The sequence below is a fragment of the Ixodes scapularis genome, unplaced genomic scaffold (genome assembly GCF_016920785.2).
Source record: "Ixodes scapularis isolate PalLabHiFi unplaced genomic scaffold, ASM1692078v2 PGA_scaffold2__306_contigs__length_199485367, whole genome shotgun sequence".
NCBI lineage: Eukaryota > Metazoa > Arthropoda > Arachnida > Ixodida > Ixodidae > Ixodes > Ixodes scapularis.
This window is the reverse complement of record NW_024609857.1, coordinates 38,452,174-38,478,255: the sequence shown is the minus strand read 5'-3', so window position 1 is coordinate 38,478,255 and position 26,082 is coordinate 38,452,174. Positions and strand designations below refer to the sequence as shown.

The 26,082-nt window shown below is 45.0% G+C and overlaps 1 protein-coding gene across 1 annotated transcript; it reads right to left on the bottom strand.

Annotated features, from left to right (window-relative positions):
* Nucleotides 1-691: 691 nt before the first annotated feature.
* On the bottom strand, nt 692-25,818 carry LOC8053152 (ankyrin repeat, SAM and basic leucine zipper domain-containing protein 1). The gene is made up of 11 exons (XM_029982344.4): nt 25,431-25,818; nt 25,165-25,363; nt 23,997-24,119; nt 21,406-21,520; nt 20,053-20,308; nt 18,627-18,724; nt 17,092-17,227; nt 16,526-16,611; nt 13,011-13,262; nt 6,117-6,342; nt 692-1,371 (listed from the first exon to the last, which is right to left on the bottom strand). Exons 1-11 carry the CDS (start codon nt 25,548-25,550, stop codon nt 1,192-1,194), a joined length of 1,791 nt encoding a protein of 596 aa, XP_029838204.2. The 5' UTR covers nt 25,551-25,818; the 3' UTR covers nt 692-1,191.
* Between the last annotated feature and the right edge of the window lie 264 nt (nt 25,819-26,082).

Genomic DNA, 26,082 nt, shown 5'->3' with positions numbered 1-26,082 from the left:
ATTTTCCCATCTTAGAAAAATTGTTGCTGCTTCTCCAGTTATAACATTACTTGTCTCCAATCTCGCTCTCATCTGTTGAGCTGGTTGAGCGTTGAGCCCGTTGCGCCCCGTGGTTAAACCGTGGTTGCGCCATCCAAGCAAGTCCGAAGGTACAAGAAAAAGGTCCGAGCGCACAGGTATGAGCGATTAGCTGTTTGAAATTCCTAATCTCCCTGCACCAGAAACAATTGCGCGCTGTGAACCAAGAAGCGAGTGTGCGCTGAACAGCGCCGAGCTGAACTGCTACCAGATCCTGACAGAAAGGCAGGGTAGGTACAGTTCCGGCGCTATTTATGCAAATCACTCAAACACGTGTATTCCAGTGTGCTCGGCGATGTGCCAAGCAGCCTTTAACTGTACAAAAATCTCGGGGCACTCACGAGGACTCCGGTGAGCAGTAACGACGCTTAGAATTTGAGCGCTTGTGACCCTGCATCAATAAAATAAACCACAAATATACGCTGAATTTTTTTTTTTTTTTTTTTTTTTTTCATTTCTGAATTTAATGTTGTTTACGCCGTTTTTCGTGAACACTTTATCAGTGGGCCTACAATTTAGTATAGTACAACTTGAGCAGAATATGTACTTCTAATCACATCATATTTGAATAAACTAGCCAACATATATGTAACAAAAAAAAAATTAACCAGAATACACAAACTTTGCTTTATTTTATTGCTGGCCGAGCATCTGGAACCACCATTCTCCAGTGTAGACCTAGCCAAATGGCTGCCGTATGTCGTCTGCACTCTACTTGCAGGTCGCACCGTGCAATGTATGTCCAGCCAAACGAACAGCCAAAGAACCGGCCCAACTACAATACGGGTGGAGGTAGTCAGATCGACGCCGTTCCTATCCCACACTGGAAGAGACCCGAATTCCTGGCAGAACTACGGAACCGCAGAGAGCACAACAACCAACAGCAGCAGAGGGACGAGCCACGGGTGCCGCCTCCACCCAGCCCCATCCAAAAGTCTCCCAGCCAAGATGCGCCGTCGACTGCACGATGCGAGCCAATCCGAGGTGCTCCTGCCACGCCGTCCGTGCCATCAACCGCACGATCAAGGTCTTCTTCTCGAGGCACTCGGAAATGCACGCTGATGCGGTAGCCGCTAGTTCTATCGCGTGCACCACAGAAACTGGCTGGACAGGTCATGCGGGACTGCGCCAAGACCAGTACGGCGGCTGCGGAAGGCGACCGAAAAGACCGGATGACTTGCAGGCCCACCAAGTGGCGGCGAGCAGGAGCAGAGGGAGCCAGGGAGCCTGTCGTTTTGTCTTGACACCAGGGAGAGGAGGCCACTGTTGTTGGTACTGTGGACACCCTTCCACCTGCACATGTCTTTCATTAGGCTTACATAACCAAAGACTTCCCCTCAGATAATAACTGCTATGCGAGACAAGTGGTTTCTTGTGAAGTGCCTGGCACTAGATGCCGAAGAATGTGCCTACTAAGCCCATATCTACAACTTAAAGAAGCCCAGCAGCGACGTATTTCGGATGGACAAGTAGTAAACCTAGGCGGAATAATGGTTCACGATAGTAATGACACACCACGAAGTCACAGAAGTGCACTTTTAAAAAGCATGGATTCAGCTATAAGGTGTTTCTTATGCTCTAGAGCAAAATATAACACGATTGAGTGCACGACAGAAGTCGTTCTACATTACAATTTAAAGCAAGTTGGCCCAGAACAACTTCTTAAAAAAAAAAAAAAAAATGCTACCTCACCTTTCTCCCCCCTCCCTCCCTCCCTCCCTCCCTCCCTCCCTCCCTCCCTCCCTCCCTCCCTCCCTCCCTCCCTCCCTCCCTCCCCCCCCCCCCACACACACACACAAAAAAAAGTCAAATTTGACAATTGTGTTCAGCAAGTGCAAGGTTGAGATCTCCCAATACAAAGGGGTTAGCCCTAAATCCTGGGAAATCTAGCCTCCGGTCTCTTATGTGCACAACGCACTAGTACAGTGTTCATCCATATTGAGACAGGCAGAGGTGGGGACTGAACCCGGGATCCCTAGGTTCTGCAGCGCAAGCTTTAGCTCCACGAGCTGTGGTGTGCTAACACAGAATCACCAATTCCCCTCCACCAAAAAAAAAAATTTTTTTCTTTTAATTGTTGGGACACAGGCAAAGAGCAAAACAGTGCTGACTTGTTCGTCGCCATTTCTATTCAGACGAGGCTACGCGAGAGGCAACGGGTGTTCCGAGAGCCGCCGACAGGGTGGGGGCAAAGAGTGACGTGAGTTATGTGACCTCCAAACTCGATGACGTATGCCCCCTCCCAAAGCTGCTCAGTGGGAAATACTTTGTGGTGCGAATGCACCATAAAGGAAAGAAGCTTCTGCGCCTCACATGGAGAGGGTGAAACAAAAGGGAGTGGGGGATTAGTATGCATTGTCACAATGTCTCTTCTAACATATTGCCATATCTTCAACGCGACCTGAAGTTGTGCAATTCTTTGCGTTGCTGTCGCTGGGCCCCTGTCTATTGATTTCTTATGGCGCAACAAAAAAGCTTCAAGCTGCAAACGAACGTTTTGCAAAACTGGTTACTCATTTTTTGTTTACCGGTTGATAAATGGGCCAATTTCTCGATTGCTGAACTGTTGCTGGTTTCTTTACAACCAAGGCTCTGCTGAGAGTGGTTTTACGAGAGGTTGATTGCTCAAACCGATTCATTGCATCATTGTTTATAATACAGCAATGAAATACATAGATGCAAATAAAGTTGTTTTTAAGCTAGTGCGTCTTTTCGTGTGTCTGTCAATGCCCGTGCAAGACAATGGTATATAATTGTCGACAGCTGTGCCTATGCAAGTTCTGGAAACTCACTTTTTATTCACGCTCTAAATTCAAATCGTCTCCAATTTCAAAATAGCTGTCGAAAAAACGGCAAATGAAGGCGATGCCAAAACCAACATTAAAATTTTCTTGCGCTCTCCGTTGCGGTGGTGTCGCACATTGCATAACCTGAACGTTGAGCATGCAGTCTAAGAAACGCGACATTTTCCGCAGGTTCTTTTGTCTTGCTGGCATGACTGGCATTCATTTCGCACCATCAAAGTTCTTGTAAAACGTCGGGAACAAGCTGTACTACCCACATATTACAACATCTGACGTCATGTTTTCAGTGTTGGCAGTAGAGCCTCTAGGACCAAATTTAAAACTTTAAAACTTTGCGAGAAAAAAAAAAAAAAAAAAATTGTATTGTGACTTGCCATTTGGGTTTCTAGTTCAGATGTGCCTATTAATATGTTCAACTAATTTCAAGGCAAATCTGACTATGAAAAGTTTGCCGGAGCTCTTCTTTAAATTAATTAATTGTAATACTTGCGGCATCAAACCAACCTTGACAACAGAAAAAAAAAAAAAAATTGCAGTCACACGAAAATTTAAATTTTGGCAGCGCTCTGCTGGACCGTGTTGCAGAGACAATGCTCATCTCTGTGAGCAGATTGCTGGGTCATGCTGCCCCACCTAACACTGCATAGAAAACTGTATGTAACGAAAAACAGATGGAGTTATGCATTTACTCTCATATTTCTGTTTCTCTTACATACAGAGTTGATATGAACGTATGCAGCAGTCCCAGCAAGGCAGCCCTTATACTGATGCACGACCAGAAAGGATCGAGCAACCAAATGACGGACAGTGCATTTCTCGCATTCTTATGAACATTGAAAAATGCCAGACATCTCATTATAATAAACGCCAACTTATGCCACGTCCAGTTGCAAACGTATTTTACTTATTCTACAGGGTGTCACAAAAAAAAATTTACAAGGTTTTTTTTACCGGAAAAATAAACTAGGCATCGCCAAGCGCTCATTCTCCGCCCAAAGGTAGCGCTAGAGGTCACAACCAGATGCCAAAGTTTCAGCCCGATACGATAGCTTCTTCAAAAGTTACAAGTGATTTTCTGAAAATTTCAATAAGAAAATGGAGCCCACTTTTGCCCGTTTTCGTTTTCTGGCGCCATAAAGCCCCATGTATTCGAAAACTCCGTCGGCCGTTATTTTCCAATTGAAATTTTCAGAAAATTACTTATAACTTTTGAATAAAGCATCGGATCGGGCTGAAACTTTGGCATCTGGTTGTGACCTCCAGCGCTACCTTTGGGCGGAGAATGAGCGTTCGGTGATGCCTAGTTTATTTTTGCGATAAAAAAAAACTTGCATACTTTTTCTTGTGACAGAACAATTAAAAAACATATTATTGATTGTACTTTATTGCAGACTGATATTGGTGCAATTTCCAAGCGGTGTGCAAAAAACGCATTTGTCGTTCAATCCAGAAAAAACTAAATTAATTTCTTTTTCAAGACAACAGGACGTTTTCTTGTTCCCTTATGTGCTTGAGGGCAATGCGATAAATTGTGTATCTCTTGTAAGAGACCTTGGCTTTTACATTGATAGTACTCTCTCATTTACTGCGCATGTATCCAAGATCGTTGGTTCAGCGATAAAAAAGCTGGGTATGATCACTTGGTTATCACATTCTTTCACTTCACTATCATCTGTGGTGAGACGGTACTGCAGCCTCGTATGAAAGAAATTCATTCGAATTATTTAAGATACATTGGTCGGAAACTGTTTTTTACTTATGATTCGTTGCTATCATTATTTAGGCTGGAAAGATTATCAACGAGGAGGGCTATTAGAGACATCCATTTTCTCCATAAGGTAGTGTATGGCACTGTTAAAACTGAGAGCTTACTTGTGAGTATAGACTTTCATGTGCCCACAAGAGCTAGTTGCAATTTTTTTAACATTTTGCCCCAATAGAATTTGTGAATCGTCACCGTCACCTCGTATGCAGTCTGCTTTTAATAACATAGGCAATGGTGAGTTCAATATTTTTTTTTGATTTTGCTAAATTTAAACCAGCCTTACAAAAGTAAATTACATCTGACTCAAAGTTTGTGTAGGAGTTGCATTTGCCTCGCAAACTCGTATTCGTGTCCTTTCACATGTTTCTGTACATTTTAAATAGTGTTGCTGTAAACACAAACCGACAGTGCATCACACAAAAGGCTGCACAGCTGTTTGTGGGCACTAAGGACAAATAAAGCATTATTATTATTATTATTATAATATTTAAATTGCAAGTTCAATATAATAAAATGAGACATTTACAAATCTCTAATGCGAAATTAGAGCACAGCTCTTAAGGAGGAAGGGAGGGTATGGATGGAAGGTATGCGCCTCCTTCTCCTCCGTACCCTCTCTTCCTCCTCCTTCAAATCAGTTTCCCCGCTAAATTTAGCAGGGAAAATGACGGGGCATGACTTGGTGTCATGCCACCCATGAACAAATTCAGTTTCTCCGCTAGATTTAGCAGGAAAGTTGACGTCACGTAACCTCAACACCAATTCAATTCCCTGCTAAATTTAGCCGGGAATTGAATTGGTGTTGAGGTCATGTGACGTCAATTTTCCTGCTAAATCTAGCGGAGAAACTGAATTTGCCCGCTAAATCTAGTGGAGAAACTGAATTTCCCTGCTAAATTTAGTGGGGAATGCAGTTGGTGTTGAGGTAACGTGACGTCAATTTTCCCGCTAAACTCGGCGCAATTACGCCAACACTGACGGTGACGTCGATGCTGCTCAACCCGGAAACGGGTGCCTAAAAACTGTGCTCTAAAAATAAAAAAATTAAAAAGTTAGAGACTGCACATTACAGAATTGCTAACACAACAGGTAAGAAAATTGTTCTCATTATGTTCTTGGACCTTGTACACAGGCAGGTAAGACTGTGTGACTGTACCAGTTACGCACAATTAGAACAGAAGACTACTGCACAAAAGAACAAAAAAAAACTCACACTTTGCTAAGAAAAGAAAAAGCATACTAGACACAAGCATTTAAACAGTGTGAGGTTTGTCTGCCATAGTACAGCAATGCCGGTTCATGCTGTACACAAGCAATCTAGCCAGTGCAGCACAACTGCAAGGACATGCATCAAGCAGCGCCAATCGCGTGCCAGTATGGCGCACATTCAGATCGAAATGGGCAGGGGCGCAGATCCAATTCAGGCTCCCGGGTTCCACAGCGCAATCTTCCGCGGCAAGCTCGCGCACCTGTGCAGCCAAGGCGTCCAGCTGCCCCATCTGCGCCTTGACCTTTGCCAGCGCCTGGGAGCAGGTCTCCAGCTCGTCCCTGAGGTGCCGCACACTGCACAGGTCCCTGCCCAGCTGCAGGTCCTGAGGCCGCTGGCGCAGGTGGCGCCACAGGTGGCACAGAGACCCCTCCAGGTGCACCAGGTGCTGGCTCACGTTGGACACCAGGGAAACTGCGGCAGGGCACCTGATATGGCGGCGATGCGAAGCAGGGGAGAAGCAGAAAGAAGGCATTTTTAAACAGTTTTTGTTTCTCAACTACAGTAGTATTCCGACATTTCACTACTGTAGAATTCTGTGCAAGCACCCGCCCGAAATTTGGAGACATCCTATGAAATCTGGAGATGGGTGCTCGTCAGGTCCGAGAAAAAAATGCGGAAGGGGCACGCAATGGGATGGGCTTTGCTGCGTTACACCGGTGTGCACGCATCGGGCTTTACTGCCTTGCATCAGAGCGCACGCGTGAAGCTTCCCTGCTATGCATCAGGACGCTCGGAGAGGTGGTTGAGTGGGGCAACATTTCGGTTTTCATGGTGGGTTACAGGGTTCTCCCCAGGAATTCTTTGGATCTGGACATCTGACAATTTCTAGGGTGTTGTGGGTAGGAGGAGGGGGCAACTGCTGCAACTTTTGCTGTTTCCGGCACTTCGCTTGCCGCACAGCAGGAATTTTGTTTGCCAGGATTATGCAGTTCTGTTGCATAGTGCCACACAAGTCTGCCAAACACAACGATCTGGGGCGTTGTGCTTTTTCAAATTCAGTTCAGTTTCAGTTCAGTTTATTGTACCTCAAAGGCATTTCAGATGAAATGCATTACATGAGGGGGGATCAAATGACATATACAGATGGCAAAAAAGTGACATGTAATTAATAAAAAAACGCAAAAAAAAAAAGAAAGAACCTACAAACTAATAGGACAGATATCTGAACATAACATGTAGAAAAAGTAACTAACAGATAAACATGTTAAGGATCAACGCTTTTCAGGCGTACCTTGCAGAGTTCACGGAATGTCTTAGGGTTAGATTCACATACTATGGATTCAGGAAGGGAATTCCAGTTAGTAATAGCGAGAGAAAGTGGGGAATTTTGGAATTTATTAGCTTTGGCGAATAGAGGTTTAATTTTTAGGCTGTGGTCATAATGCAAGGAGATGTGAGGTGATGGGTGGCAGTTGGTGTTTCGAAAATCAGAAGAGGTATAGTAAATTTTGTGAAAAAGGACAAGACGAGCAAGTCGAGTTCTTCGAGATAGAGGGCATAGGTCGAAGTTGAATTTTAGTGCAGTCACGCTTCACGTTCGCGAGTAGTCATGTGTTATAAAACGTGAGGCCTTGCTTTGCACCGATTCGAGTTTAGTAATGAGATATGATTGATGAGGCCACCAAATAAAGTTGGCGTAGTCCAATTTTGATCGCAAGGAAGTCTTATAGGCAGTTTAACACAACGGGGAGTGGGGTATAGGTTACGTTTTATGTATCCTAGAGATCTGCATGCACTAGCCACTATATTGTCAGTATGAGTGTTCCAAGTTAGGTCGTCAGAAAATGTTACGCCTAAATATTTGTAAGTTGGTACTTTTTCGAGAGGCAGTGTTAGTAAGGTGTAGTTACGTACAATAGGAGATCGCTGACTAGTGAATGTTAAAAGTTTGCTCTTGGTTATATTGACCTTCATCTGCCACGTGTTACACCAATGAGACAGAACATTTAGATCCTGCTGTACAGTGAAACCCGTTTAGAACGAACCCACATACAGCGAATTATTGTCGATATCGAACTCACGAAGAATTTAAATCAAAATTTATGTAAAAAGTACTTTTTATAACGAACAACATATTGGCTATATCAAACTTTTTCCCCTGGGAAGGCTTCCAAAAACGCGCAAACAATCGTCTTTCAGCCAATGCCTTCGCCCAAAAAAGTGTAGGAAAGAAAAAAAAAAATTCCAAAAGCTCGAGCTGCAAACAAAAATAAGCGAAGGAAAGCGATTCCGGAGGGACACAGAAAAAAAACATCTTTTTAGTGCAAAGCGGTTGCTTACGAAGAAAAGCAATTAAAAAATGGAGATAAGCTAAAAAAAAAAAAATCTTTCTAGCGCGTTGTTACAAGGCAGAAGCAAAGAGATGAGAAAGAAAGCAAAGTTCTCGCCTCCTCTCCCTTCGCACCCTGTTTCACCTAAAGTCACTTTAGTTTGACCTAGGGGGCGGGGCCTTCATGTCCTGCCGAAGAGAACTTGAAGGCACTCTAGTTTGACCCTCCTCACCTTGCGCGTTCACTTGGGGCTTGACACGCCACGCCCCCAAGAGGCAATAAGCCTATCGCAATTCAGATTCCATAGCATTGTCACATGCCGTTGAAAGCGTCAACCACAGGCAAAGCTCTCTGTCTCTCCCTCCCTCCTTTCTTCTCGTTAATTTAGTCGTCGTTTGTTGTCGTCTTTCTTGTCCCCATTGCACTTTCTGTTCACTGTGCAGGCCAGCTAGTTCGCGCCCGAAATGTCGACGAAGCAGCGGCAGGCTCTGCCACTTTCCGACAAGGTCGACATCATCAGTCGTGTGGAGCACGGCGAAAGAAATCAGACGTTGCCGCCGCCTACAAGATCCCCAGAAGTACGCTGAGTACAATTCTTAAAAACAAGTCTGCCATCCGAGACAAGGCCCCTGAACGGCCAAACGCGGACAGCAGGCGCATCCGCAAGCCGGCATACGACAAGGCGGAAAAAGCGCTGTACCAATGGTTTTTGGACATCCGTGCGCGGAACCTGCCGGTCTTCAGACCGATGTTGAAAAGCAAGGCTAGAGATTTTGCATCCCTCCTGAACGTTGAGGGCTTCACCGCTGGATCTGGGTGGCTGCAGCGATTTAAAGATCGATATTTAATCGTCGGGAAAGTCGTAGTTGGGTTTTGTAAATGGGTTTTGCTATATCGAACTACTTGCTATATCAAACTGATTGTAGCGTTTCCTGCTGTTCGTTATAAACGGGTTTCACTGTAGTAATAATGAATCTTCAGGGTTACTGATGCAACGGTAAATTACGCAATCATCCGCGAAAAGCCTAATAGATGATGTTATCTGGTGAGGAAGATTGTTAATATATATAAGAAATTGAACACAAAAAGAACATTGTTTCGTCCAGCGGAGGCAAAATATAAAGGTGGGTTGGACATGGTAAAGGTGGACAGTCAGAAAGACTGGAGGGCGGCAAAACCACTGCCGCCCACTTTGGGGAGAACCCTGGTGGGCAAAGAACTTGAAGGACACATACAAAGGAAAAGAAAACATTTTTTTTAAACAGCCTAGATGGAAAAAGAATGAATAAAAACGAATATACAACAAAAAAAAAAAATTTTTTAGAGCTATACATCTTTGCAAGTAATATCCCGGCCTAACCTCGAACCGCGCGCCGAGGTAAGGTGCGCAGTTCGATTGCACTACTTTGCTATTGCACTACTTTGCAGGCGCTACTCTGCTCCTTCGGAGCAGAGTAGCGCCATCTCTCGGCGACTAGTGGCAAACACTCGGAGGTATAACTTCGGTAACAAATGTAAGGGGAATGTGGGAAAATAATTTTTTCTTCAATATTTTGGGGATGTACGGAACGACAATAGTTTTTGACATAATAAAGGAACATTTTACAATAATTTGCATCAAGTTGTGTGCCACGGAATAACGTAAATTTGTTTTAAGAATTGCCTGGGTGGCATCATGCAGCAGACGATGCGGCGCAGTGGAGGACGATCGCTTGGAAGCAGCTAGAAGCTATACGTATCGACGGTCTCTCACGCTGTTCAGAAAACGCGCAAAGAAAACGCCGCACCGTTTGCGTGACTCGATCTGGCCAACCAAAAAAGTCCATCTCCACTGCGTAAGAAAATCGTCTGCTTCAAACGCCAATGCCTTGGAAATTGCCTTCTCAAAATTTTCCCACGCATCAAATATTAAAAGAACTTTGATAAAGCGTTTAGTGCTTTACCAACTTCACGACAGACTTGTTTTGAAAAGTGTGAACTCTGCGTTTATTTTTTAATCAGCCGTGTTGTGTCAATCTTTATGCGTTCTCCCACAGGGCGGGCGCCTCCTGGAACCGTGAGTACCACGTGATTTGCGTCGAGCTGCTCTGTCGGCCATGTTGTCGGCAAAACACGTGGATCAAAGGATTGCGTTACTCTGCTCCGAAGGAGCTATATAGTGCTCTAGGCGGACCTACTCTCCAGCCAGGACGTTTGCTGCTTGTCGTACAATGTTGCCAAGCATACACCACTGAGTGCAGAAACAAATTAAAAAATTATTTAAAAAACACACAGGTGTTGTCTTCAACCACGAAAGAGCACAAACAATAAATAAAATACCTAAACCAGTAACAAATCAAATAATTGCAAAAATATCTGAAGTCTCAAAGTGCTCATCAGAATGCGCCAGAAGTCACATGGCCATATTGCATCAACGATGGCTGCACTCACGCCTGCTCTGGCTTCCACGACGTGCTGGAATAAAGGCTGCAATCGTTATAAAGTCCAACCCCTTAAACATGCCCCATCCTACAATATTTGATGCTATGATTCTGTGTGGATACCTCCTTCTGTGTTCCGAAACAATAAGTTTGTTGCCAATGCTGGCCGTCGGCGATACAGCAGACGTTGCCATCTTGTCATTGTACATCCCCTGGTGCACCCCAGCATGGCGGAAATGTTATGCAGCGCCAGCATCACTCAAAATGGCAGCGCATAGCAGCCTTTCTTGGAAACATGTATATTTACGGCGCAAAACGAATCTGCAGTTGGCGCCCGCGAGAGCCGTTGCTGGTCTTGTGATAGACTTGTGCGCTGCCACGCTGCACGGCCACCACCGCAGTCATGCCGCCGCCGCACGTTGAGTGTGAAGCACCGCCGGAAGGAAACAGGCCGGCGCGCTTCTGACCAGCGCACAGGTCTATCACGCGGTGCTGGTGCTTTTTCAGGAGCTTCCTTTGAGCTCTAAACGAAGATGAATAAGTAACTTTTAGAGATTATAGGAAGCTTCTGAAAGAGCGCAAGCACCATGATAAATAGCGGCCACTTTTTCGCGGCGCCTGTGGGCGGCAACTACAAATTCGTTTCGTGCCGTAAATATAGCCCTAAAAGGCTTTCTTTTTCCTTGTAAATTAGTTTTATGACTTCCCTTTCCCATCCAGGCTGTTAAAAAAAAATGTTTTTTTCCTTTGCATGTGTCCTTTAAAAGGGCACGAAAGTGGATATTATGGCACAAACTGAATCTATGTACCCTAAGCATCCCATAAAACACGATAGCACAACCATGTGTGGCCTTTTTCGCCCTTAAAAACACGAGCAAACTCTGCAACAGGGCCCTTTAGAGGAGAAATATCAGAAAAAGGGGCGTGTCACGGTGTTTGGCCGTGTTTTTGACAGAGAAAAAAAGTCATGCATGATTATAATTTTCAGTTTTCCATTACACTTAAAGCAGATAGATTAAGTTTCCACCATAAAAAGGGAATCTTAAATACCACTTTAGTGTCACTTTAAGGGTGGGGGTTCAATGTGTCCTATGCTCATTTTTTAAAACATTCCAAAAGTAGCTGGTGGGTGCTTATTGCGGCATTGGCACATGCTCGGTATTTTACGGTAGGCCGTAGCCTTTCCAATTTTAACCGAAAAACACCAGTAAACATTCGTCAATGTTAAAAATACAAAATCCGCAAAACATTGATAAACATCCGTTGGTGTCAAAAATACTAAATTGGTTAAAAGCAAAGAACGCCAATTTCTGGAAGTTTGTTCTCCAGCTAGAACTGTTTTCTCAAAACCGTCACCTCTTAGACTTGAAGACAGTCTTTTATTAACTTTTTTATACCTATAATCACCATTTTAGCATCTGCCCAAAACAAATCATCCAAACATACAGACATAAAAAAAAAATATAAAATTGTTGATTTTTCTTATAAACAAACGCCAAAATATCCATGACCTACAGATAACCCACTCCATATTTAGGTATAATTTTCTGTTCGTTCAAAAACATCAAAAGACAGCCCACTTTTATAAATTGCTCCTTCCAGGTGATGTCGGCAGTAATAGGGCAGCTGTTTCCACCACTGCCATCCTGGTGCGTTTGCTGCATTCATTGGGGCCTTTGTCGGCGCCATTTGCAATCGATTCGCAAACAATGTTTGGCCCACCAAAATTGCTTTCGTTCTGGACATGTCGACAGGAAGCACTCGCATCCAAAGAACATGAAAAGAAGAGCACTCATGTTGTGGTCGCCTTCAGGACGGACGGTGGCCGTGCCAGCTACAACGAAACTGTAACATCCGACTGTAGCCTCGGTCCAGCTTCTCTATTGCATTGGACATAATATCTAGACTACGAGACAGAGGCAAAATTGTGGCTCTCTACGAGGTGGTATTGTGGGCTAACGGTGCAAATCGAGTCCAAAAATGGGGGCAAGGAGTTGATTGACACTATTTCAGTGGTTGTTGCACATCAACTCTATAGGGTGGGCGACAGTTCCACGCAGACAAACGAATAATCGAGCGCATCAAAATTTTCGGCCAGCAACTGTAAACCAACTTTTCCATTTTGAGAGCGTGTGAATGCTCCGCCTACATAATGCACCTCGTGGGACGTTTCTGAGCAGAACAAAAACAAGAAAAGATTTACACACATGCCATTGCCTTATAGAGAATATTGCTATTATGTCGACATTGCACTTTTTCCATTCTTCCAAGATGACCCGACTGGCCCAACTATCCACTCGGCTACGCTTGTCACTATTGTGTGCCATCCGATCGCATCGCTGCGACATAAGCAACAACTTTTCCCGGCTGCTAAATCGCTCGAACGTTTTACAGAAGACTCACGAGATGGGGTTGGAGGACCGCAGGTCCACCACGCTGCTCTTGTGCCAGGGCATCTGGTGGGCCCTCTGAATGGCCGCCCCCAGCCGGCCTCGCAGACCGACCTGTGCGACGCCCGCCTTCTCCAAGCCCGCGTCGTCTAGCCGCAGAAGGGCATCCAAGGTGGACACCCCGTGTTCGTGCAGAGTGTCCGCCAAGTCGCTCAGGTCCAGCGCGGACAGAAATGACTCCAGTGTCAAGTCCATACCGGTGCAGCTACAAAGCGGTGTCAAAAGTTCTCTCAATTCATTTCCTGCTCAGGGGTCAGCAACCAGAGACCCGTAGCAAGCTACCAGAGTCCCTCCCCCCCTTCTTAACACCACACACAGATACTCTCGACGACTAATGGCGCAAGAAATATGGTTGGTTGCAAACCTTATGTAACGTATTATTTCTGAAGAAGCACACCCCGGGGTTAGTATTCTATGCACATTCACTGTATGTATCACCTATCTGCTGTTGTTGTGCACCAAAAGTGATGCCTTAAAAAGCAATAATTAAGATCATTGTATAGAGCATAAACTGCTCGAAATCACGGTTTTGTACTATTGTCATTTTCACCAGTTTTTGTCACATACAGAGGCTTACTATGGAGATTCCGACCAAGCCACTGGTCAGAATTTTAGCATAAATCTTGTAGCCTATCATTACAGATAGCAATTGAACTGAGAGCCTTTAGTTTATCCAGGTCTTTGGACGTTGAAATGAGAACTGTGCGTCCTCGAAAATGATGGAGGCGCAACCTGCGCCCCAAGAGCCTCACAAGATGCAGTGTGCAACACAGGGCATAGCAGTTCACTGTGCACCATATCAAAGATATTCAGAAGCTGATCATTCACTTCCCCTTGGTTTTTAATCCGGCCTGCTCAATCTCGCGGCGATTTGGCTCGCTGCGGCGAAGTTTGCCAACCCCTGATCCTGATGATTGATTCATTGTAAAGGAAACTTTTGACACGCTCGAAAAGTTATTAATTCACCATTAGTGACCAGCAAATTGAAACCGGAGGAAGTTGACATTAGAAACTCCAGAGGTCACAGGCATTTATTCTCTCCACACGACCAGCTACCTGTTTGAATTTCTATAAATTAACCTGTTATTGGCGTTTCGGTTGTCATAACATCAGAGTTTTGTGGACTGTATAATTATAGTTTGTGAATAATAGCCTAGAGGGCTCACTACTCTTAAAAAATTGCCGTCGCACGTGACAGACGGAAAAAGAGTAAGGAATCACAAGTGTCCAAGTAGGGTGACCACCCGTCCCGCGACTCGCGGGACTGTCCCGCATTGAGGGCTCGTGTCCTGCGTCCCGCGAGAAATTTCCAAATCTTCAAAATGTCCCGCATTTCATCCTGTCGTAAAATTTACTCTGCAACCCATGGCGCTGTCGAACAACGGGGCACGGGAAAGCGTGGAGGTCGCTGGTAATCGTGTGAATCGCAATGGTACGCCATTTTCTACCCAGGCATTGCGGGAAGCAACCGTCGTTCTTGCAGGAGAACCGACGCTCATTCTTATGAAGCAATGGTGAGGGTGCAGGCTAGCTGGTGTAAACTGAGCATAGTTGTAAACCCGAGACAGGGAATACGGACAAGGGACAAACACAGAACGACACGGACGAAGTGTCATTCTCTGTCGTTGTCAATGCAAAAGAGTTGCCACGGATTTCTTTTTTTTCTTTTTTCGTGAAGACACAAGGCAAAAGCTAGCCTGCCACTCACAACAGTCGAAAAAGAACATAATGTTAAAAATTTCTGTAGGACCATGTTGATAAAATTAAGCGTTGACAGGAAACTATAACCCGAAAAAGATTTACTGTTTCTTTACTCCATTTGATGCATACTGACGCCGACCGTTTCAAAAGTGCCGTTTGCAACCATTTTTTGTAATCTCCCTGCTGTGTTTATGTTCATGTTGCATTTTTTTTTTTTTTTTTGCTTCACTACTCCTTTCTGTAATGCATCGGCCTTGAGAGTAAATAAATGAAATGAAATGAAATGAAATTGAGTTCTGCTTCAGTCGATTTTTATGTTTTCAATTTCGACACATTTAATAACAAGTTTGGCATAAAAAATGTATATAACTGGGAGTGCAAATTATTTGAGCTTAATTGCTACAATACAATTAGCAGGTTTATAAACAGCACAGGATATTAAATCTGTTAGCAGAGCCTCGGTTCGTAGTGTGCGTTAATAAATTTCCTCTACCCCCCCCCCCCCCCCCCCCCCCCCCACTGCCTCGTGTGTCCCGCATTTCGCTATCAGGAAGGTGGTCACCCTATGTCCAAGTCAACCTGTGATTTACGTGTTAAAAAAAAGCACCTTAAAAATGGTTCTTCTTAGATATTGGGCCCTTGTGAGTCGCGATACCTTAACATGCACAAGTGCCTCGTCAGAGGTCCTTTAATCTACAAGCATCTGGATCACGTGGGATCACTCCGACTACACTCCTAACATTTTCACAATTGAGTAAATGCTATTTATTTATTCACGGTACCTCAAAGGCCCATTTAAGGGCATTACATGAGGGGAGGAGGGGGGATAGAACAGTAGAAGTGGTGAGCGTTCCATCTTGCCGGTGCAGCCAAAAACATTGGGGAGTAAAGCGAGGAACTGCCACTGTGACGGGAATATGACATTGAAATGCTCTAGCCAATCGCAATAAAAGAAGTCAAATATTATTTTACACGGATCATTTAGTTAATAATCGAGCTTGGCATCTCTTTCAACTAGCACCAGCTTGCCCGTACAGGTGAGCAGCCGTTGTTCTACATCCAAAAACCCGCATGCCTATGACGCGTCTCCGGCGTGAACCACCCTCTCAAAAAATGTAGGCACAGGACGCTGCGCATCACTGTCGACTTTGCAGCACTCGTGTTGCGAAGTTTGTCGGCGCAGATCGCGGAAGTACTGGGCTCGACATTCGCCGAGCCTGGTCCGTCTCGGAACGGTGCCAGGATCGCATCTCCCACCGGTGCACTTACCGCAACCTAAAGAGTAGTCCCCCCGATTCCTGCCCAACGACGACATCATAAAAGTATCACGTCGTCGATGGCCGCGATCCCTGCGGTGCCACTGCAGCAGTGGTGACAGACGCCTGTTCTGCTGCGGGTCGCTCTGGCATCCGAGAGTTGGGACGCCGCAACGACGACGACTCTCCCATTCGCTCATACTTTCTGCAGGGATTGCGACGACCGACGGCATGACACGCCAGCCTTTGCAACGTCACCTTCCACCACTCTGGAAGCACTTTTGATAGCAGGATGGGACGCCAAATGCACCGGTCGGAGATGCGTTCCAGGCACCCTGGTTTTGGCGAAGTCGCGAAAGTTGTCGGACATTGAATGCAAGACAGTGCGATCAAACGTACGAACCTTCACATCTAACTGTACAGATGCAGAGTCCTGCTGGTGGGTTACGTGTTTGCGGCAAACAAGTCGTCCCCCCGCACCCGCACCAAAGGGAACACGAGGGACGCTTACGGTACGTGGCTGTGCACCTGGAAGCGCCGAGTCGATTGGATGCCTTCCAGGAGCTTGGTTCTCTCGCTGGCAGACTCCACCCCCATCTGAAAAAGGAGCAACTTTTGGCTCTCTGTGTCGCGCAGCTAAGTTGCGCAAGCTCTATCGTCAATCGTATCAAAATTTTGTAAACGCTGTTCCAAAAAAAAAAACTTGCAGAAGCCATTGTTTATTGGCAAATTTGCTGACAAGTAAGTTCCTGGAAATGTGTTGGCCCACGAACAGAATGGACATTTGACTCGTGGGTCTCCAACGGACCCCCGCCTCCAACCTATCCACACGTGACGAGAAAACGCTCTTTAGGCTCCATTTATGTAAAAAAATGTTCTCACGTGAATTCAATAAGAGTTTAGGGAGGAAATAGCAGAGAACTAATTTGAGCGAGTAACACTAACAACGTGATAGCGTCGGAGATCACGGCTCGGCAGAGTGTCGAGTGGAGAGCATTCGAGCGGTACCAACAACAACGTGCTAGCATCACGGCTTGGCAGAGCGTCGAGTGGAGAGCATCCGAGCGGTACCATCACCTTTGACAGCGCCGCATCATCGAGCGTCAGCATCTCCCGAAAGCCGACTCCGTGGCTCTCGAACGTCGGCAAGAGGTGCTCGGCCCCCATGGCCGCAAGCATCAGAGAAACGTCTCCGAAGGCATCTTTGAAGCCCCTGCACACGAGACCATTCCGCTCCTTCGCAACTTGAATGTCGTCGGACACTATCGGGCTCGCAGTGAGCATCTTATGAGTAGGGTTTATTTTTGAGAGTCTGAGGTTGGGGGCATTTTTTTTAGTGGCTTATTATCTCCAACAGATTTGGTGTTTCTTAGTGTTGGACAAGAGGCTGGCATTTATGTAGGCCCAAGTTGAATAGGCAGGTCACGGTCGTGGGATTCCAAAACTTCCACACGACACACAACACGAATATACTTGAAAAACGTCCCCAAACTGACAAGAAAAGGAAACAATATAAGTTCCCAAAGAAAGAAGCAGCCCCGCAGGCGGTTCGGTGTGGGCTGCGTCCCAGGCCAATACAGAATAAACCTGCAGGTAGAGATTTTCTCCACGTGAAGCTTTTCTCATTCAAGAACAGCTCCGATTTGGGGGTTTGCACTCTCCCACAATTTTGACATAACCGGCTCAGGGGTTACTTTTTGGGGCTTATCGGTATATACCTAAAACATGAAACCCTAGTTAGGAGTCATAATTATTAATTATAATCATAGTTATATTTTATCCTATGCGACCAATTGACCCTCCCCCTTCCCCCCTCCTCCTCCTCCTCCTCCTCCTCTCCCCTCCTCCCCTCCCTCCCTCCCTCCCTCCCTCCCTCCCTCCCTCCCTCCCTTCCCTTCCCTTCCCTTCCCTTCCCTTCCCTTCCCTCCCCTCCCCTCCCCTCCCCTCCCCTCCCCTCCCCTCCCCTCCCCTCCCACCCCCGTTTGTTTCATTTACCTTTCGTCCCCCTGTACATCCCAGGAGTGGAACCTCGTCCCCGCGACAACTGTAACCGTCCCGACCTCCAAACTTTCTAGAACTGCCGTTATAATAATATTCTCGTTGATTGGGCCTAGTAACCTGAAATTTGTATTTTGTTACTGTAATCTTTTTTTCCCCACGCCCTCCCCTCTGTAATGCCTTTGGGCACTGAGGGAACAATAAATAAAATGAAATGAAATGAAAGTGCTAGATAAATGCATTCACTCGGTGTCACACACACTCTAGTCGTACCGTTTCGTCCGCAAGCTTGTTGCTTCATTTGTAATGCTGGGATGCAATACTTTGCCATGCACCTTACCACGCCTGTGGCAAGACTGTTTCCAAAGGATCCAGACAGCTGGAAACTATCTAGCAGAATTAGTAAAGCTGGAGTTGCACCGCTAATATGCCATACAAAAGACAGCCTCCAGACGTGTCCGAGGCACGTTTCTTCCTCGTATGGTCACACACAAACTGCCTGCAGACACGTTTGAAGCATGTTCGCAGATAATTCTGTCATTGTATCAGTAGCGAACACCTTGTCTTCTTCTGTGTGATGTAGGAGCGGTGTGTGACTGCGGCTCGAGACTCACCTCGGAGAGGGCATACCGGCAGCGATCTCATCGTCTGGAACAACATTTCCGTCTCCTTGCTGGTACTCTGTCTCATACTTGAGGAGTGTTTGGCCGAGCTGGAAGTTTTGCAGAAGTAGGAAAGATTTCAAGGTTAGCCACTTTCTGTTAGGGACAGGCATATCTTGGAGTGACCTCCCTTCAAAAGCAGTAAGCACTGCTCCACTGTTGGCTAAACGACGTTAATAGCGTTGGCCTTACGAACGTGACTCGAGCAGGCTGGTTGGGACGAGGTTCGTTCTACCGTACGTTTCGCGACCGAACCTCCGCCCACTATGTTTCGTCGAATTACGGCTCAAGTGGTGCTCAGTGCAAATCGTTGTCTGCGAGCAAAGATCGAGAAGGCTTAAAAAAAATTATGTGGGAGTTGTGGACAGAAAGAAATGTAGCGTAGCACATCTTCTTTGCGCTCTTGGCAATATGGCGTTTGAGAAGCATGCTACCTGCTAGCAAAACCAACATTTCCCTGGCCTACTGGTGACAGTGGTAAAAGGGAGCACTCTTGCCTTAATTTTTGCAAAGCACAAATGTATACTAGCACATTCTTTGGGATGTCATCCTAGGTCAAAATAGCACAATAATCCCAGTAATAATCAATAGTAGCTCAATACCAAAATAATCGATAATAGTGACTCAATAATCTCTGACTGAATCAAACAACCTTGCTTAAGACGGCATGCATTAAAGGGACACTAACAGGGTATTTATGCTCGACAAGGTTTTTGTTTGTACTTGATATATAACAGCCAAACTACCTAGGACACAATTTCCGGCTCGAAATGTGTTTTCCTTCCGCCCAAAAACTGCCGATCGAGAACTGGCCGGTTTGAATCTCGCTCACCCTCTTCCCTGGGGTCACGTGCCGTTCTCTATGGTTTAGACACACACACCAAATATAATAAAAGTCGTCGGTCATCAAAGGTGTTCTGTCTTCTGACACCATACTAAACTGCCTGACAAAAAATTTTTAAAAAAATTCTGGGGTGCAATGAGAATTTTTTCAAGATGATTGAGACTCAAACTGGAAGGTATGACACCATCCAAAAGGAAGCACAGTTACATTAACACTTTATATTTATTTATGTCACCGCTCCCTGCTCAAGACAAAAGGAAGTAAAGATGGTAGAAGACGACAAATAACCATTTTAAAACAAGCGATAGCAACAACTATCGCCAGCTAAACCATCTAGATAATCAATCATCTGATTGGTCAAAACAGTGTGGCAGTGTATTGAGCATTGAGTAGCAGAGTACTGACTAAAAGCAGAGTACTGAGCAGCAGAGTACAGAGCCCTCTCAACAAGAGTCACTAAGGTCAAACCTGATTTACCAAGTGTCACAAGTGTAAATGAAAAAGGTCACCAATGGCTCTAGTGAGGCTACTGACCGTGTGGCACCCCTGACCAATGGCCAGGTCTGAGGGCATCTGCCCGTCCAGGGTGATCAGGGACAGTGGATCTGGTCGTGCCAGGTGGAGGAGGGTGCGAGCTGATCTCCCCTGGCCGGCGTAGGCGGCCCAACTGACGGCGCACCAGCCCCGGCTGTCTTGACGACTGACGTCCGCACCGTGACTCAGCAGCAGCTGTAGCAGACGACAGTGGCCCTCACGAGCGGCCACCATCAACGGTGTTGCCTGGCCCTTACTGCGAATGAGCATAATAAAAAAATTAAGTAAAAGAAAAAAACAAAAAACTAGCTTTCGCAGTTTTACTAAGCTGTGGCAGTCAGTACATCGGACAAACTGGGAGATGCGTTAACCATTGACTCAGAGAACACAACTTGGAAGAATCAAAGGCTTCAAATGAGTCTTTTCACCCAATCGTCGGTCACAGCAGCACGCGCAATGACTGTACTCCTTGTTTCTCAGATACTAGAATACTGAGCGGGCACAACAGATTTGGAAGAGAAATCATTGAATCATTTGCCATGGGGACTGTCAACAACAATATTTATTGTCACTGACAAAGACAGAGGTCGAATTCCTAACAGCAGAGATGACTAGATTACTGATAGCTTGTCGTAACACTGCTGCTTTTTGAACTTTTAAATTTATGGTAAATTTCCTTTACCTTCATCAATTTTTTTCCTTCCCCCTTTGAGAACGTTGAAACTTTTGGGGAAAGGTTTTACATTTTGTGTCATTTTATGTTGCTAAATGAAACAAGTCCTGTTTCCGTTCCCGTCCTTGATGTTTTATCCTTTCATGTATTCGCACCTATTCACCAATACGCTAGTCTTCAATTATTAAAAAAAAAAAACTATATCATCACATTTACGTGGAAACATCAGGCGCCTGAGGCTAAAACGAGCAAAGAGTGTGGTGTCTGGAAGTAGGGGTAGATCTGACTTCTATTGGTGCCGCATCACTGTATGTGTACAAAATCGTCAGGATTTAAAATTACAATTACAAAGCAAAACTAGAATTACAATGAGTGCCATTGGTTAAATTGGTGAGGAACATGCAATGCTGCCTATGTTAAAAAATCGGACACAAAATTATGAAAGAGGCACAAGAGAGATGACAAACCTTCCTGTCATTTCCTGTCCATCTATCTAAGTTCTCGTCTCCGGCCAGAATATTTTAATATCAAATTACATGGGCATTCAAGTCAAGATTAAGTGTCATGGTAGTAGTTCATTTTGAATCAGGTTGAACAGCGGTTGAATTTGAGCGTTAAATAAGTGAGAGTGGCTGCGTCCTTCTACTCGTGACATGAGACACACACTCAGGTTCACTTGCCTCTCGGCTAAATTGGGGTCTGCCCCATGCTTCAATAGTGCCACTGCACAGCTCTCCAACGTCTCCTCCGTTTGCTTCTGAGAGCCGCAGACAGCCATCAGAGGTGTCAGAAAAGCTGCAACAATATAAAAAAAAAGAAGAAAAAAAGATTATGAGCTAAAGTATGCAGGCTAGCTGGTTACAAAATATCATAATCTAAATCCTGAGATAAGGAGAAATAAAATAATGAACAAGACAACGCAAAATCTCAAATGCAGCTGAGTTTAATCACTAAACTCAGCTGCATTTAAGATTTTGGGTCAATTTTGGGTCTAAATTCTTGTCTCAGGATTTAGATTATGACATTAAAATTTGTTTGAGTGTGATAATGAATACTTGAAAGAAAGAAGAGAAATACAACACTGCAAAGAAAAGATAGAGGGAGAGTGATGCTATGACTTTAGAGCCGTTTCATTTCTAACTGCTATCAGAGGACAGGAACATTCTTCAGCCACCCAGGAAGTTTGCACAGTCAATAAGTCGAATCCCAACACCCAATTCACTACCAAAGTTGCCGATAGCAAAGCACCCGCTCTTCACAATGCGCAGGCTCACATAAACAAAGCTAGACGTTTTTCACTCACCGTCGGTAGTAACAGGTAATAGAATATCATACACAGGTCATAATGAAAAGCAAAAGATTTGAAGGTAGCTGTTAAAGGGACACTGACACCCCCCAAACTTTTTTGTTCATTTTTTGCCAGGCACTTTATTATGGTGTCAGAGGACTACCCAATTAATATTTTGCAACAGAGTAGCGTATTTTTTTAATAAAGCCAAAAGACGCAACTGCTCGAAACCGAAACCGAAGCCGAAACCCGACGGAGGTCGGAGAAGTGGAGAGAAGAGAGTGGAGTGGCGGAAGTCACGTGGCTACACCCGACCGTGCGTTTTTTTTTTTGTTTTTTTTCTCCTCTCCGTAGCAGACGACACGATATGCGGCGTACGGGAACCGTTCGCCGTGCGATTCTTTTGCAGTTATGTTTGTTCCGCTCGTTGTTCTGTACTTGTTTTGTACATTGAGGGGTTGGAGATGAGTAGTGCGTGCCCGTGGTGAATTTCCATGATCGGCTCCGAAACGAATACACCCAAGATGCTGCGTGAAGAGCTGGCTTACATGTCCTGCGTCCAAAAAAAAGGGGCATTGTGCGACAGAGTTTCCGAAAGATCATCGGGACCAATGGCTGGCTGCAATTCCTGTAGAACATTTACGGGCACCTCGGAAAGCGGACGCTACCTGATTTATATGCTCCTTGCATTTTGTGGAAAGTGATTACATTGAGTTCGCAGGTGTCAAAGAGGAAATCCCATACCATTTAATTCAGCGAAGTGTCGTCCACAACATTTGTTTGTTATTTTTTTGTTTGTTTCTTCAGTGATAAAAAAAAAGATATGTAAACATCAAAAAATGTTAAAAAAAAAAAAAAAGTTTCGCGGGGGATCGAACCTGGCCTTACCGCGTGTGAAGCGGACGTCTTTCTTACTGGGAATCTCAGCACTGGTGGATCTTTTTCCTTAGTAATATTTGAGCCGCTAAACTGTAAGTCTGAAAGTTTGCTTGCCGATTTTCCTCTAGCAAAAGCACTCCCGGGTCGAAGTCGGGAAGCACCACGCATTGGCGACATTCGCACCTAGTAAAGAAATCGTACACGTGCATATTGAACTCAAAGTAGACACGTCGTGCTTGACGTTTGCGCGAGCGATGTCTTCAGCCACGAGAAGGGAGCAACGGCTCGGCGACGTCTTCGTGCAAATCGGCTTGGTGGTCGGGCATGTCGTACGTGATGAATACCAATTCTTTTGATAAGTCCCAAATTTCTTTTTTAAAGGTAGACGAAATTCGCCGGTACCGCGAACGACAGTTCTGAAATAGAGGTCCCACGCCCGTCGTCCGCTGCCATCGCCGTTCCCGCGAGTCCCACGATACGCGAGACGACGAACGCACAGAATGCTTCCGGTTGTCTGTGGAACTTTCTTTTTCAATCAACGTATTTGCAGCTTTTTAGAAGCCACAAAAAAATGGGTTTCATATTTTTTTCTATTTTTAACATTGAGTGTGTGCCTTCAGTGACCCACGACTTTGATTAAATTTGGTGGTCGCATCGATACCTTAGAAAATGGCCCGTGACCGCGGAAAAGAGAGTGAGCGAGCCTCGAACCGGCCAGTTCTTGATCGGCGGTTTTCAGGCGGAAAGGAACCGAATTTCGAGCCGCAAATTGTGCTCTGGGTAGTTGAGCTCTCATATGTGACGTACAACTAAAAACCTCGGCGAGCATAAATACCCTGTCAGTGTCCCTTTAAATGAAAGAAATCTTAATGAAAGAAGATTGAGGGCACAGTTGAGCTGGTGAATACTATACAACATAATAAATAGGAGACACGGAAACAGGAAGGACGTACACAACACTGCAGAGACGGTGTTGTGTATATCCTTTTTGTTTCTGTGTCTTCGGTGTATTATGCTGCTAAAATCTGAACACACGGTCACACATTTTTCCAGACTAAAGCTTTGAATTCCCCAGAAATCTAGCGAAAAAAGAGTGCAGCCCACCCTCCTGTCCGTTTGGATCCATTCCGTGGTCCAACAAAAGTTGAACCATTTCGAGGCATCCATCACTGCAGGCTTGCACGAGAGCTGACCAGTTGCCCCGAGAAGGCATTTGAACTGCGACACCTGCGCAAGCAATCAGCATACATATAATAAAAAAAAATACAGAAACCCAAGAAATACAGTTGCATCAATACGCGGTATATGGTTCATTATAAGTCGTCACACAACACATTCGTGCTACAGCTTCCTCTTGAGCATGATGGCCATGCCATGTTATAGTGGCTTATTTTTAGTTGAAAGATTCCTCGTTGCACAATGTTATCCTGGCTACAAGTTCATGTCATGGTGTACTCTTCATAAAACTAAATTAGAGAAAAAAGCCTTAATAAATATGTTGAAAGCTTGCTGGAAAGATAATCCCCGGTTAATTAGTTGAACATAACTACTCTCAAAAAGCCACACGCTCGTCACCCCACGGGTACTTCAAACGGCTCGGTTGTAACACATTGACGCTATTGACACCCCCACAACACTGACAATGCCACCAACGGCAAAGCTCATAACCCCGCCAGCCTTGCTACGTCATGAATGCAGGGAATCTTTTTTTTTTTTTTTTCTATGGTTTGTTTGCGCTGGATATCCCATGACGCATCGCGCTCTCCTTTCGCTTCCCTTCGAGCGCTTGCTCGAGAGCACCATTTGGAATAAAAAATATAGCAAGTCACTCAAAACACAAATGTGGGATTAGCATTTATGGTTATTCATTTCCGAAAGAAATTTGAATATTTCAATTTTCGTTTCCGTATCCCTTTAAGACCGAGTGCCTTGGAACGTCTTAAAATCGCTTACGACGAGAGGACACGCTGGCGCCATCTATTGGATAGCAGTGGAAACTTGGCGGTCCCGTATATTTTCAATTTATCGGGTGCTTCGTTCTTCCTTTCTTTCCTCAAAAAAAAAAAAAAAAAAAAAAAAACCTTTTGTCAGCGTTATAAACAACCCTTTCTCATAGGTATTACGCACATTTGACCTCAGAAATCTCTTAAAACCTTCGCTCTTGTGAAATGCAGCGGATACAGGAATCCCTGCACTGTGATGACAGACATCAAAGAGAACTCGAGAAATCATGCAGATGTAAAACAATAATAAACGACTACTTTGAACGTGCCTTGATCGAGCAAATCCCGGACCATGGACACATTGCCTCGCGAAACAGCCACCCGAAAATCTTCCTGCAATTCCGCAGGCACCCGAATACCGACATCCTCAGGATGTTCATGTACTCCGTAAGCGGTGTAGTCGTGGTCCAGCGTAGCTGTTTCTGCCGACGGGAGCTGCCACTGCTCCGCAGAAAGAGCTTTAGTCGGCTGCGAAAAGAGATCAAATCGGAATTTAAAAGAAGCCACTTCAAAGCGGTTGTCGAGAACAACTGACCGAAGTCCGTGTCTTTGCTTTGCTGTTGTTTAAGTGGAAATCGTCGTCGGCGAAAACAATTTCGTCCATCTCAGAACCCGACGAATCGAAGTCAACATAGTCAGCTGGTAAGCCCGACATGACTGCCGTTTACTCTAACGTGAGTTGTTAAAAAACAAGTCTTTGTAACACTGCAACTTTCGACCTGCAACTTTCGAACTTCGTTGGTTGTGGCGGTTGGTTGGTTTTCCACAAATCCGGCCGAACCAGCCGAACACGTGGATGACGGCCGACCCAAACACAAGAGCCACAGCGCTTACTGGATTACACGATTACACGTTATGAAGCTTATGAAGAGTAGCTGGAGTGAACATTGCCAACATTGCCCTTCAATAAGACGTTAGAACTTGAAATGCCACAATATTTTTATACCGAAAAGAGTTATGATAGTAACATTTGTAAATGTAGCACTTTTTCTAATTGAGCGGTAACCGTCGCCACCTAGTTGGATAAAAGGTAACTGCTACAACTTTTATATTGGGCCAAGAAACTAAAAACCAATTTTGTAACTATCACCGAGCAAAAAAAAAAAAAAAACATTATTTTTTTTTTTTAACTTACAAGCTTTACAAGCAACTTACAAGCTTTACAAGCAGCAGTTTTACATGCAGAC